General features: G+C 44.5%; 1 protein-coding gene across 1 annotated transcript; it reads left to right on the forward strand.

Moving 5' to 3' along the window:
- The first annotated feature begins 31 nt into the window (after positions 1 to 31).
- tmc2a (transmembrane channel-like 2a) lies at positions 32 to 13,411 on the forward strand. The gene is made up of 20 exons (XM_064307614.1): positions 32 to 3,631; positions 3,845 to 3,883; positions 4,257 to 4,674; positions 5,191 to 5,343; positions 5,537 to 5,627; positions 6,079 to 6,160; positions 6,834 to 6,940; positions 7,205 to 7,303; positions 7,743 to 7,885; positions 8,270 to 8,417; positions 8,571 to 8,759; positions 9,140 to 9,319; positions 9,894 to 10,052; positions 10,185 to 10,313; positions 10,711 to 10,778; positions 11,281 to 11,520; positions 11,614 to 11,739; positions 11,960 to 12,038; positions 12,138 to 12,261; positions 12,769 to 13,411. The coding sequence occupies exons 1-20, from the start codon at positions 3,589 to 3,591 to the stop codon at positions 12,999 to 13,001; spliced, it is 2,850 nt and encodes a 949-aa protein (XP_064163684.1). The 5' UTR covers positions 32 to 3,588; the 3' UTR covers positions 13,002 to 13,411.
- Positions 13,412 to 13,730: the final 319 nt, after the last annotated feature.

Raw genomic sequence — 13,730 nt, forward strand, 5'->3', positions numbered from 1 at the left:
CTCAAACCCAGCAGATGAATGGACACCGCTCAAGCGCTAACTCAAACACACGACCGACCAATGACATGCCCAGCGCAAACTCAAACACACGACCGACCAATGACACGCCCAGCGCTAACTCAAACACACAACAGACCAATGACACGCCCAGCGCAAACTCAAACACACGACCGACCAATGACATGCCCAGCGCGAACTCAAACACACGACCGACCAATGACACGCTCAGCGCTAACTCAAACACACAACAGACCAATGACATGCCTATGGGCTTGGGAGCTCCTCCCATTCAGCCACATTGTAACCTGCATCCCTCTTTGGAAACGTTCATTCAGTAACCTGCACAGTACGCAGAACAAAGACAATTTTGCGTTTGTGTTGGTTTACAAAACTGCATTGTTACCAGTGTATATATTTATTATATATAAATAAGAGCTGCTTTACCATGGAAAACTTTACAGAGTTTTAAATGACAGATTTGGACCCCAAGGTGTTTAGAAATCTTGGTTATATTAGTCATTATATCGATATCAGGCATCTAAAGAGTTATTTTCTATTTGATCTACATTGTTATTTCCCAATACTCAGTTCTAACAGGGTCTATGTAGGTGATTTGTTAATTTTTTTATAAAAGAATACCTTTGTGTGTTTTCATATTTGGGAATTAAAGTTGTTTCTCACTTGTGCTCTGTGGAAAGGATTTATTAAGTTGCAAATCTCTCTTTCTTAGGCTAAAGCTTTGTTTGGCCCCACACCGGAAAACAAATAAATTTAGCTGAAGCCTTTTTTTGTTCAGAAAACCTTGTTTGATAAAATTAATGAAAACAAAAAGCTAAACGAAACGTGAAGCAGTAAGTGTTCCAGCTGGCCTGTCCATCCAAGGGGTGCATTTCTGTCCGTTTCTCTGATGCTAAACCTGCGGGGAAAGTAGTTTGCTATTTAAAATATACTTTCAAAAAGGATATTTTAAGTACACTCACAATTAATGAAATGAAGTATACTTCCAGGAAATATACTATTAGTATAATTTACCAGGATTAAAATAAAGAGCACTTTTCATAAATATTACAATGCATTTTTAGGTAAAGGAAGTTACAGTACAGGAAGTATACTAGTAGTATGCTGTCCAGAGATTAAAATAAAGTATGCTAAAATACCACTATAAGCATATGAGATTTTGTTTACTTATTTAAGGTACACTAAAGTACAATTTAATTACATATATCCAAAATTACTTTTACAATGTATATTTTACCCACACCTTAAATGAAGTGTTTGTACATTTTAAACACTTTTCACGGGGAGAAGAGCAGGCGCAAGTTCATGGAACGCCTTCATAGCTAAATACCTTGACTGAAGAATAGAGAATTGCCATGAAATGAGAATTGCTGTTCCTAATCTTTCAGACCTAGATGTGTTTAACAAGGGAGTTATAGAGAAGTAGACAGCCCACTACTTTGTTTTGGTTGTATTATTATTTTTTAATTGATTTTTTTTTTTTTTTAAACCACTATATATTCTTCATGGGGTTAGCACCTGTTGTAGCTAAATAAACCACCGGTGTTCCTCAATTGAGTCTCCGCTGTTTTAAAAAAGCGTCCAGCTGCCGGTGCACCCTAACAGGTTTATTTTGAAATCCCTAATTAATTTTGTCATCGTCAGCCAAATACAACTTCAGGACACGAAATGTTTTCGACATTAATTGCTATTAGCCCACCTTGTCCCCGGACACGGAACATTAACATTTAAATACTCATGAACAATTCATGCGCAGTAGCATTAAATATTAATTTTGAATCATTTGAGAAGTCAAGTAATAAGAAATTGGTCATCGTTTCTGCTTCTTGTTACGTCAGACTGACAAAAGTTATAGCAAATTACAACTAAACAGGCCCATGTCAGTTGAAAAATAAATAAATAAATAATAATAATAATGCGAAAGGAGAGGACATATCAGCGATAATGCTGGGGTAAGCATTTCCCAGCCCAGCACACCATCTTTCAGTGAATATTTTAAGTAGGCTATAGTGAAATTTTACGTATTTTTAAGTCCCTTTAGAAGTACTCAGACATTGTATTGTTCTTGAATCAGAACCGACACACGGCAACCCCTGGAGCCATGTGTCGGTTGAGTGATAGGGAGAGAAACGCGGTGTGAAAAGCTGTAACGAACTGGCACGTGCATACAATAACCACAGAAAGTGCCGCGTTTAACGCCCCCGCGGGAGCTCGTGTTCCCTTTCATTATTTAGCGGGAGTCATCGGGCGTGGTGGTGTTTATGCAGGTGAGTTCGCGTGCCTGCGTGCGTGCAGGTTTACATTCTGCATGCTTCATCATACGATGCAGGGCTATAACTGCGCGTGAGTTCGTTCGTGTCAGCTATTCAGAAATGTGTTTCATTCAGTTCATATACAATTGGTGTGGTTACAACGTTTTCCAATATTTCTATTCATATATGTAAAGTATATTTTCATATAAATGTAGGTATTTGACTAGTTACCTATGTTTTTGTTTGAATGTATTTGTTTCCTGAAAATCACCAAATTATCGAAGCACGAAACAGCAGCTTTCGAAGTGTTCAACTGTCTCTAAAATGGAAACCTAAACCTTCATTAAAGCTTTAGGCTGTTAGGCCTGTGACATCTGTGGTTTTGGTGTCGCATGTCTAGACGAGTGAGAGTGCGTTAAAAAGGTTTAAGTCGAATGTTTTTCTGCCTTAATACCCATTTCTTTGGTTGTTAACAGATTCCTGACTTTCATTGTCATGACAGTTTTTTTCCAAAATCGTTGTGTAATTGATATCGTATTATTACATCTCCACCAAAACACAATTTATTATTATTGTCGATAACCATAAATAAACATTGATATGATAAGATAAGATATACGTCTTTCTTGTCTCCAGAATAAATTTGTCTGGGCCATTCGAGAGTTGCTGTTGGTCTCAGATTAAACAGATTAAAATCACAAACCAAAAAAAAACACACACACACAGAGAGAGAGAGAGAGAGAGAGAGAGAGAGATCACTCCAAGATGTTGCACATTCTCCACAAAATATCGCACCTTTCCTTCCATATCATATACATGCACACATCCACACGCATTCGACACAAGGATGTTACGCCTTCAAAAACACACATTACACCTCAGCACAAGTAACCTAGTGCTTACTGTTCGGCAACTTGATTGACAGGGGAACCAGAGGAAAGTTGCACCCATTCGACTTAGTTTGGTAACCTGCACTGTACCTTCTGCTTTCTGTGATGTCTGATATTCTTTGTGAATAATGTGTTTTGGATCAGCAGTGACACTGAGGGCCATTGCATTTCCATAAGAACGTGATAATTTTCGTTTTAATCTGTATTTGCGTTTTAGAACTCGTGGTCTTAGATCTTTATCTGTTATGGAATATCACTTGCTGTTGTCATGGAGACATTGAATCAGTTACTTGAACCCAGCCCTACCGATCCCCAGAGTGAAGAGCCGCTCGCGTGCGCTAACGTTCCACAGGTGTCATTCACTCGAGTTTCTTTCCTCCAGCTGACAAGACGATTCAAACCTACCGGACAAAGGAATTCAGTCGAAAATGCCGCGCAAGAAAAGCGATCTGGAAACAAAGATGGAAGATGGTAAGGATGGAGTATGACGTTTTTTGCAGTTGCGAAGATGGCAGGGAACTGCCAAAAATTAGGAGCAAACGGATATGTTTACTCTTGTCCTTCTTTAGAACATGGAACAGGAAATTTTAGCGTCTGGATATTTTAGAAAGTTTAAATGAAGACATTAACAAATTTAAGATGAGTTGAAACAAAATGGCCACAAACAGTTTGTTTTTATTTCAGTGGGAATAGAAATTGATGGAGAAGTAGAGAGTAGTGAAGGTGAGTGCATACTTGTGCGTGTGTGTGGGGGGTACACACTTGGTGTATGTGTTGAAGTGGTGTTACGTATCTTTGTACTTTTTGTGTGTGTGTTTGTTAATATTGATTTCAGTGTTGTGTGTCCATTGTGTTATTTGTTAGATTTAACTGCTTTATGCTCGTAAATGCTTGCGTGTGTTTTCAATTGCTCGTGTTCGTGTGTGTTTGTGTGTGTGTGTGTTCGTGTGTGTATGTGTTTGTGTGTGTGTTTGTGTGTGTGTGTGTTTGTGTGTGTGTGTGTGTTCGTGTGTGTTTGTGTTTGTGTGTGTGTGTGTTCGTGTTCGTGTGTGTTTGTGTGTGTGTGTGTGTTCGTGTGTGTATGCCCATCTGACAGAGGAGACAGCGAGAAGACCTCGAGGGAACAAGAGACAGTCAGCCGGCCGCAAGGCCAAGAAGCCACCCAGTGACGATGAAGATGAGGACGAGGAAGAGGAGGAGGCCCCTAAAAGGCGAAGGGGAGCCAACAGGAAGAAAGCAGCGAAGGCACAGGACAGCGAGGAAGAGAGCGAGGAAGAGCGGGGCGGCAAACGCAACCGGAAGGGAGCCAACAAGAAGAAAGCTGCGAAGGCGCAGGACAGCGAGGAAGACAGCGAGGAAGAGCGGGGCGGCAAGCGCAACCGGAAGGGAGCCAACAAGAAACAGAAAGAAGAGCAGAACAGCAAGGAGAAGAAAGGAGATGCCAAAGGAAAGGGCAAGGGCAAGGACAAGGGAAACGAGAAGGACAACAAGAAGAAAAAGAAGAAAGACAGCAGGTACGGAAGAGTGTGGCACTGCGCGGAAACGTGCTGATATCACACTTCCATCAGGGCCCGTGGCTATAGGGTTACATGCGGTTATACGATACAATAACAAGACATTCTTAAGAGGAAGATAATCTATGTATTGATGTAGGAATGATGGTGTGTAGAAAAGGTTATGCGAACAAGCTTACATAATAATAATAATATTGACAATGAATTTACGTGAAATAGAACTATCTGCTCTTAGTTCCTCAACAAGTAGGACTGGGATTGTAATGTTCAAGAGGATGGAGACCCTCTCTTTCTCTTTCTCTTTCTCTGTCTCTCTCCCCTCTCTCTCATTCTCTCCCCCTCTCCATCTCTCCCTGTCTCCATCTCTCCCCCTCTCCCTCCTCTCTCACTCTGTCTCCCTCTCTCTCCCCCTGTCCATCTCTCCGCCTATCTCTTCTCTCTCTCCCCCTCTCTCACTCTCTCCCTCTCTCTCATCTCTCCTCCTCTCTCTCTCCCTCTCGCCCCCCCCCCCCCCAGCTCCTCAGACTCAGACTCTCACTCTGAGGAAGAAGAGTCCATGTCTGAAGGAGAGATGGCCAGACTGATGGAGGAGGTGGAGGAGAAGAAGAAACTCATCTCAAACATGAGGAACAAACCTTGGCGCATGAAGAGGAGGCTGCAGCACCTCAAGTACAAACGCTGTTTTATTTAGGAGGAAAAGGAGGTTTATTAAAAAAAATTTGTTCTGTTTCATTAGTCGATTTCTTTTCCCCAACCCTAAATGGGGGTTGGGTCACCAGTTCTCATTGCGTCCAATGTTTCACTCGTTCTCTGCCAAGCTGTATTTTTTTTAAAAAATTTGTTTTACCTCTTTGAATTTCAGAGATGCTCAGCAGTTTGTGGATAAATTTGAGGGAGCTTTGGGTAAAGGTAAAGGCAGGAAACTTTATGCTTACAAAGTGATGATGATGAAGGTGAGAAGTATAGCTACTCTACTTCTCTAATTTAAAAGCTACTCTACTCTATTACTGTACTTCAACAGTTACTCTACTCTATTATAGTACCCTGACAGTTACTCTATTCTAATACTGTGCTCCATCAGCTACTCTATTACTCTACTCCAACAGCACTATTAGTATTGCACTACTAACTGCTATTCTACTCTATTATTATAATTCAGCAGGTACTCTGTGCTATTATATTTCAACTCCAGCATGGACACTACTGCTAAATCTGTTATACTCTCTAACTACTTTACTACTACTCCACCCTATCAACTGCCAATGCACTCATTGTCATTGTAGCAACTTTTGCAATATGTAATGCAACAATTAATTTTCTCCTATAACTTTATGACTGAAAACGTTCTGTTTGCTTTTATCTGTACGTGAATCCACTTCACTGTGAGTCTCTTTCATCTTTCAGAAATGGATCAAGTTTCAGAGAGACTTTGATAATTTCAAAACAGCTTGCATCCCCTGGGAGAGGAAAATAAAGGAAGTTGAAAGTTAGTAATTTCAAGCAAACCTTTCTCCTCTTAATTCCCCCATATTGTCTGTAACTCGGATTAAAAAAACTACAAATCCCAAGAGAAGCCGTAAGATGTTTTCTCCGCCTCCCGTGAGGTTCATCGCACTGACATGCAGATGCATGTGGTTTTGCAAAGCGTGACAGCACCACTTTGTGGAATAACCTGAAAGTACAGTCATTCTAGCCGGTCTAATCTAGAGCCAGTCAGCCCACTCCAATCCACAGCACTTTATTTACTGAGACCTTCAAAACCTTTGTTTTTTTTTTTGCATATTATGGAGAAATAATGGAGAAATGTCAATAATATTGAGACTAATCTCTCTCCATAATCATTGGTTCACGTTATTGATTTTGTGTGAGCTAAATAGTTTTGCACATGCTAAGGGTCTTAGTAAATCAGGCCCCAAATGTTTTGGACTCTTTGTGCACAAGAAATTTTTTACTCTACTCTACTCTCCTTAAAGAAACCACACTAAGAGAACAGAGGCCATAACTGCATACACATTGTCTTGTGTTGGGCCGTACGTCATATCCTGAAAGTGTTTGCAAATAGGACCCTTTTTAGCCTCGTATTTATAAAAGAGCACTTGGTGTATTTTCATTAAACAGTCTGCCTGTCTGTCTGTCTGTCTGTCTGTCTGCGCCCTCAGGCCATTTTGGCTCGTCCGTGGCCTCCTACTTCATTTTCTTGCGGTGGATGTACGGGATGAATTTAGTCCTCTTCGGCTTCACCTTCGGGCTGGTGGTCATTCCAGAGGTGGGTCCATCGTCTCCCGCGTGGCCGTTGCATTTTTTACGATTGCGGACCAGAGGGGTGCAGATTGCGATCGCAAAGGGCGCCTAAAAATAATCCTGACAAAGGGGGAGTTTTGCTGTCTCAGGGCAGTGGGGCATATGCCGCAGTTAGTGTCTGTCTGTGCAGGTGCCAGATCCCGACTGTATTTTAAGGGGATATGTGTGTGTGTGTGTGTGTGTTTGTTTGTGTATGAGCGTGTCTCTGTGATGCACTGTTTCCCTGCAGGTGTTGATGGGGTTGCCATACGGCTCGATCCCCAGGAAGACCGTTCCTAGACCAGAGCAGCCCACTGCCATGGACTACTCTGTCCTCATGGACTTCAATGTGGGTTGTGCGCGGCACGTGAGAGTGTGTGTGCGTGTGTGTGTGTGCGCGTGTGTGCACGTGTGTGTGCGCGTGTGTGTGTGTGCATGTGCGTTTGTGTGTGTGTGTGTGTGTGTGCGTGTGTGTGTGTGTGTGTGTGTGTGTATGTGTGTGCATGTGTGTACATCCACGCGCGTGCGTGTGTTTGTGTGCATGCGTACGTGCATACATATATTATGTATGTATTATCTCCTCAAATTCTGTTATGTGTGTCCATGAATTCATAATTGCAGAACTTTGAATAAAGCTCATTATTGGCACTTGTTTGGCTAAAGCTCATGATTGGCTGGTTTGAATGAAGCTCATTATTGGTTGGTTTGTTGGCTTGTGTTCATGGCCTCTGTCTCATATGGTTCATAAAATGCTTTACTGACTAATTGTGAATATTTCTTTCTTTCAGGGTTATTGCAAGTACTCGGTTCTCTTTTATGGTTATTACAACAATCAACGGACGATTGGTCTCCTGAAATTCAGGCTTCCACTGTCTTATCTCATGGTGGGAATCGGCACTTTTGGATACAGTTTAATGGTTGTGATTAGAACGTAAGTATGCTATGTATTTACATTGTTAATACATCAGTTAAATTCTATCCTGCGGTCATATGATTTGTCAAATAGGTATGAAACAAGAAGTGAACGTTGTTGTTTGGTTTCGCATTGATCAAGAGTAGGGATGCACAATATGGAGATTCTGCACAGTAAAATGTCCAGGGTTAATTCAACTCTAACTGTTAATTCAACCTTTAACAGATTCCAGAGCAGGACCAAATGCTATCTGTGAAGAGTTGAGTTAACACCGTTGGAGGTGAATTAACAGTGGACATTTTGTTACGTGGGACCGACATCAGTAACCAATATTTGGTTGGCCGTGTTGGCTCACGCTCGTGCTGACGTGTCAGGCTCCGCCCCCTTCCCGTTCTGTGATAGGATGGCTAAGAACGCGGATGTGGGCGGAGGGGACGGCGAGGACGGGGAGTTCACCTTCGGCTGGAAGATGTTCACCAGTTGGGACTACCTGATCGGGAACTCCGAAACGGCCGACAACAAGTACGCCTCCATCACCACCAGCTTCAAGGTAACGCCGCGGACCGCTACGCGCTTCTTCCTCTCAGCGGTCCGAGATCGCCCGTATCATGAACGCGCTTCCTGTTTTCTGCGTCGGTCCCTCGGCGCCGGTCGCGGTCACGGTCGCGTCGTGACCCGCCGTGTTGTTGCCGTGCGGTTGCAGGAGTCCATCGTGGACGAGGAGGAGAACCAGAAGGACGAGAACATTCACCTGCGCCGTTTCCTGCGCGTCCTGGCCAACGTGCTGATCATCTGCAGCCTGGGCGGCAGCGGCTACCTCATCTACTTCGTGGTGAAGAGGTCGCAGGAGTTCGCCAACCGGGACGACCTGAGCTGGTACGAAAAGAATGAGGTAATGAGGCCCCGCCCCCGTCCGCCGAAGCCACCAATGCCGTCCTTTACAGCCAAGCTGATTCCTTCCTCAGCAGAGGAGCTGATGTCTCTGGTGTAATGAAATTGTAATGGAATATTCTCAGAGAGGTTCAAATTTTGACATCTGTTGTGTAATGGTCTTCGCTGATAGGTTTGAGTAATGATGTCTCTGGTGTAGTGATATGGTAATATCCTGTTCTCTGGCATACTAGTGTAATAAAGTTTTTTGTTCTGTTATAGGTTGAGATTGTGATGTCACGAGCGTGATGATGTAATGATGGATGACTCGCGAGTGTGCTGGTGTAATGACAGATGACTGACTAGTGTGATGATGTAATGATGGATGACTCTCTCTGATAGGTTGAGATAATAATGTCGCTGCTTGGCCTGGTTTGCCCGCCGCTGTTTGAAACCATCGCTGAGTTGGAGGAGTATCACCCTCGTATCGCCCTGAAGTGGCAACTAGGCCGAATATTCGCCCTGTTTCTGGGAAACTTGTACACCTTTCTCTTCGCCCTGTTTGACGAAGTAAACGCAAAGGTAATTTCATGTTAAATTCAATGATGATCGAAACATGTATAACGATTTATGAATTTGTTTTTTATTAAACATTTTTATGGCAAATATAAATGTAGTTAATCTTGCAAATTACTGAATTGAATACAAAAGCAGCATTCATTCAAGTAATTCTGAAGTAGTGTAGGTCTTTTGGATGTGCTTTAGGTATTTTCTACTAGGATATACTGTAGATATATTGTATTCAGAAGTACTATAGTCCTTTTGGATCCAGAATGTCCATGAGGTTCTTTAGGTCAGGTTTTATCAGGAAGTACTGTTGTCCTTATGTACCAGAGAGCATTGCTGTCCTTTTATAACTCCAATAGCCCTTCTTCAGACGTGGTATCTCAGTCTTCTTGGTGCTGCATTGTAGCATCTTCAGGTGTGACGCTGGCGTTTTTCGTGAAATGCAGGCTTATAGTTGGAGGAGGGTTAGAGTCTAGGGATGATTACTGGGTGTAGTGCTTGTTTCTGTGTATAACACAGATTTATGGGAGTAGGGCTGGTTTTTGAGCTGTGTACAGCGTAAGCACGAGGTAGTCTTTGTGTTTTTCAGCTTGACGAAGAGGAATCCATTAGGAACGCGTCGATCTGGGCCCTGAAAGAGTACTACGCCAATTTCACCGCCAACAACAACGACACCGGCGCCACCCCTCCCCCCATCAACCCCTCCGACGTGATCCGCGGGCCGTGCTGGGAGACCACCGTCGGAATCGTGAGCGCCCGCGCCCCTCCCCCTCCGGTTCACTTGAGTCGCCGTGCCGACGGCCGACGGTCGTCTTGCCGAGCCGATCGTGAGCGAGTCGTCTTCTGAGGCGAGGACAAACGTGCGTCTCGTTCTCCGCAGGAATTCGTGAAGCTCACGGTTTCCGACATTCAAGTGACGTACCTGACGATCCTGATTGGAGACTTCCTGCGAGCCGTGATCGTCAGGTTCCTCAATTACTGCTGGTGCTGGGACCTGGAGGCGGGGTTTGTGAGTATTCCCCTGCTTTTAAGTCCATTTGATTGGTTTAAATCAACGGACGTACAGTATTGTTGGTCTGGCGTCAGGGCCACAGGTACAGCTGTGTTGTGAGTGTTGTGTACAGGAGTCGGTGAGCGAACGTTATGCTCTTTATAGATATGAGGTGGGGGGGGTGGTCTGTATTGAGTTTATATCATTATCTTTAAGTGGTGTGGAATGTAACAGTAGCACGCCAGTAGTTTGACACTAGCGTGTGTTTGTGAGATGGGAAAAAGACAGTATACTACACTGCTGCCCACGTTTCACGTTGATGGCTGCCTCTTTTTCTTTGCGTTCTGGGATTATGCTGTCCTGTACCTGCCGTGTGTCTGAACCTGTGGGGTCTCTGCCTGTGTGCCTGTTTCAGCCGTCGTATGGAGAGTTTGACATCAGCGGTAACGTTCTGGGCCTGGTCTTCAACCAAGGGATGATATGGTGAGAAGGCCATCAGCCATAATCCATAATACATAACATGTAATGGGAATACTTAATCCATAATACATGGTCCGTGGTATCGAATCACATTTGAAGGACTCAACTCACCTTTCCATTGAGAGTAATATATATGTGCGTTTTAGGATGTGTGTATCAGGATCATTGCCGTGGGTTTAAAATGCGCTTCTCAGCATGATGATCATATGGTTAACGTGTGTTTTAGGACAGTGGATGTAGGATTAAATGTGGTCCTCAGTACAGTGACCGCATGGTTTAATGTGAGTGTTTTACGACTGTGACTGTAGGGCTAAATGTGTGCTTATTTTGGAGCGTGACCGAGCGTAGAACGTGCTTTCTCTGCGTGGTGACCGCACGGTTAATGTGTGTTTTAGGACTGTGTGTGCAGGGTCAAAGTGTGTGCTTATTTTGGACCGTGACCAAGCGTGAAACGCGTTTTCTCTGCGCGGCATCCGCGCGGTTCGTGTTCGTGTTTTTATTTTAGGATGGGGGCGTTCTATGCGCCGGGCCTGGTGGGCATCAACGTGCTGCGCCTGCTGACGTCCATGTACTACCAGTGCTGGGCGGTGATGAGCTGCAACGTGCCGCACGAGCGCGTCTTCAAGGCCTCCAAGTCCAACAACTTCTACATGGGCCTGCTGCTGCTCATCCTCTTCCTCAGCCTGCTGCCCGTGGTCTACACCATCATGACCCTGCCGCCCTCCTTCGACTGCGGCCCCTTCAGGTGAGCCCGGGGCCCGGGGTGGGGGTGGTTTCGAGCTAATAGCCGCGTTCGGGGTGTAGCAGCCTGCCTGTGTCTCTCCCTCCCCACCCGCAGCGGGAAGGCCAAGATGTTCGACGTGATCATGGAGACCATAGACCTGGACCTGCCGGCCTTCATCGGGACGCTCTTCAGCTACGCTGCTAACCCCGGCCTGATTATACCAGCTGTGCTGCTGATGGTGTGAGTAAACCGTGTACACACACACACACACACACACACTGGTTCAAATCCTGGTTCAAATCTGATGATAATGCCACCAAGAATAGGTATTCTGCAATGTTCTTTCTAAGCTATGTCAAGGCGGGCTTCCAAAAAGGCCATTTGGAGACTCCAAAATGACACTTGGTAACCAAATAACATTATGGGTCTTTGGAGGTGTAAAATATCTCTTCTCCCACAGACTGGCCATATACTACCTGAACTCCGTCTCAACGGCTTACCAAAACTCCAACATGGATCTGAAGAAGAAGATACAGATGGTGAGTGAGGCGTGGGCGCAGTCAGCTCTGACACGCTGGGGACAGACATTCTGCCCCTGTAAAATCCAATTATTAACCCCGATGATGCCGTTATCTTAGCAAAGGGATGAAGAGAAGAATCGCAGGAATAACACGGACAGCACTAATCAAGTGATGAAGGACCTGGAGGATCTGCTCCCCAATCGCTCCCTGATCCCCTCGGCCGCCCCCGAGCCCAGTACAGGTGAGTGCCACTGACCCCACCCACAAGCAACCCCCCCCCCCCACCCACATTAACTCAAATTTAAATGTTTCATATCATTACAAATAAACCCATTAGAACAGCCAGAGAGAGAGAGAGAAAGTCTAATCACACAACCTACAGAGTCCATCCCATCACCAGTCACACCAGTGTTAGAGGCAGAGCAGTGTTAGAGTAGAGGCAGAGCACTGTTAGAGTAGTGGTAGATCAGTGTTTGAGGCAGAGCAGTGTTAAAGTAGAGGCAGAGCAGCGTTAGAGTAAAGAGAGAGCAGTGTTAGAGTAGAGACAGAGCAGTGTTAAAGTAGAGGCAGAGCAGCGTTAGAGTAAAGAGAGAGCAGTGTAAGAGTAGTGATAGATCAGTGTTAGAGGCAGAGCAGTGTAAGAGTAGTGGTAGATCAGTGTTAGAGGCAGAGCAGTGTAAGAGTAGTGGTAGATCAGTGTTGGAGTGGAGGCAGAGAGCTAAGTTTTTTTTTTTGTTTTTTTTTTAAGATAACAAGAGTGACCCCGGGGGCAAGTCTCCTAAGGTGTCGGGGAAGCCGGGAGCAGCGCCCAGTGGGGTGAAGCTTCAGAAAGACGTGTCACTGGCTGCACCCAATCCCCGTGGGGCTGTTTCCCGCCCCCCAGGCCCCCGAGGGCCTGGGCCCCTCCCTGGGAACTCCATGCAGGTGCCAGGGGCAGGGCAAGGGCGGGGCAGGGGGAGGGGCGGGCCCCCCAGACACTAAATCATACAGACCACGCCACTCATCAGGGCCAGAGAAACCATCTCAGGGCTGTCTGAATTCAGTTTATGCGTATGTGTGTGTGTGTGTGTGTGTGTGTGTGTGTGTGTGTGCATGTATGTGCGTGGTGTGTGTGTCAATGGGTGTATATATGAGTGTGTATGCATGCATGAGACAGTGTGTGTGTGTATGTGTGTGCAAATGTGTGTATGAGTGTATATGAGACATTGGGTGTATGTGTGTGTATGTGTGTGTGATACGTATGTGTGTAATGATGCAGACCTGCGCAATCTAACAGTGCAGTCCTGTGCAATCTAATAACACAGGTATGCACAGTGTAGTGATCTCTGTTTGTAAAACAAAAAGAGAAAAAAAAGGTAAATAACTCAGCTTGGATACTTTTTTGTAATTGAATGTTAATAAAAATGTAATATGATGTTTATATTTTCATTGCTTTTTATTCATGTGTGGTCTATGATGACTAAGCTTATATCATGCATAGTATCAATTATTGGAATGATTTCACAGCTATAAAAACTGATATAAATATACTACCATTAAACAACATCTCTGGCCTTCCTTTGGTCGTCACTGCCTCTCTTATTCTGGTGCTAATGTTGAAATAAAGCAGATGATTTCCTTTTAAATATCTCTGTAGCCCTATTGCTCCTGCCCCCTAGTGGTATGGACGCTGACGTCCGCAGAATGGTAATCATGCAAATATCCACAGTA

The sequence above is a fragment of the Anguilla rostrata genome, chromosome 14 (assembly GCF_018555375.3).
Source record: "Anguilla rostrata isolate EN2019 chromosome 14, ASM1855537v3, whole genome shotgun sequence".
In the NCBI taxonomy this organism is placed as follows: Eukaryota; Metazoa; Chordata; class Actinopteri; order Anguilliformes; family Anguillidae; genus Anguilla; species Anguilla rostrata.

Bases quoted from the DNA above. Each gene is read 5' to 3' on its own strand.
- tmc2a (XM_064307614.1), top strand. From the start codon at position 3,589: ATGCCGCGCAAGAAAAGCGATCTGGAAACAAAGATGGAAGATG. The intron at 8,418-8,570 runs GTAACGCCGCGG...GTGCGGTTGCAG, and splicing joins CCATCACCACCAGCTTCAAG to GAGTCCATCGTGGACGAGGA. The intron at 9,320-9,893 runs GTAATTTCATGT...TGTGTTTTTCAG, and splicing joins TTGACGAAGTAAACGCAAAG to CTTGACGAAGAGGAATCCAT.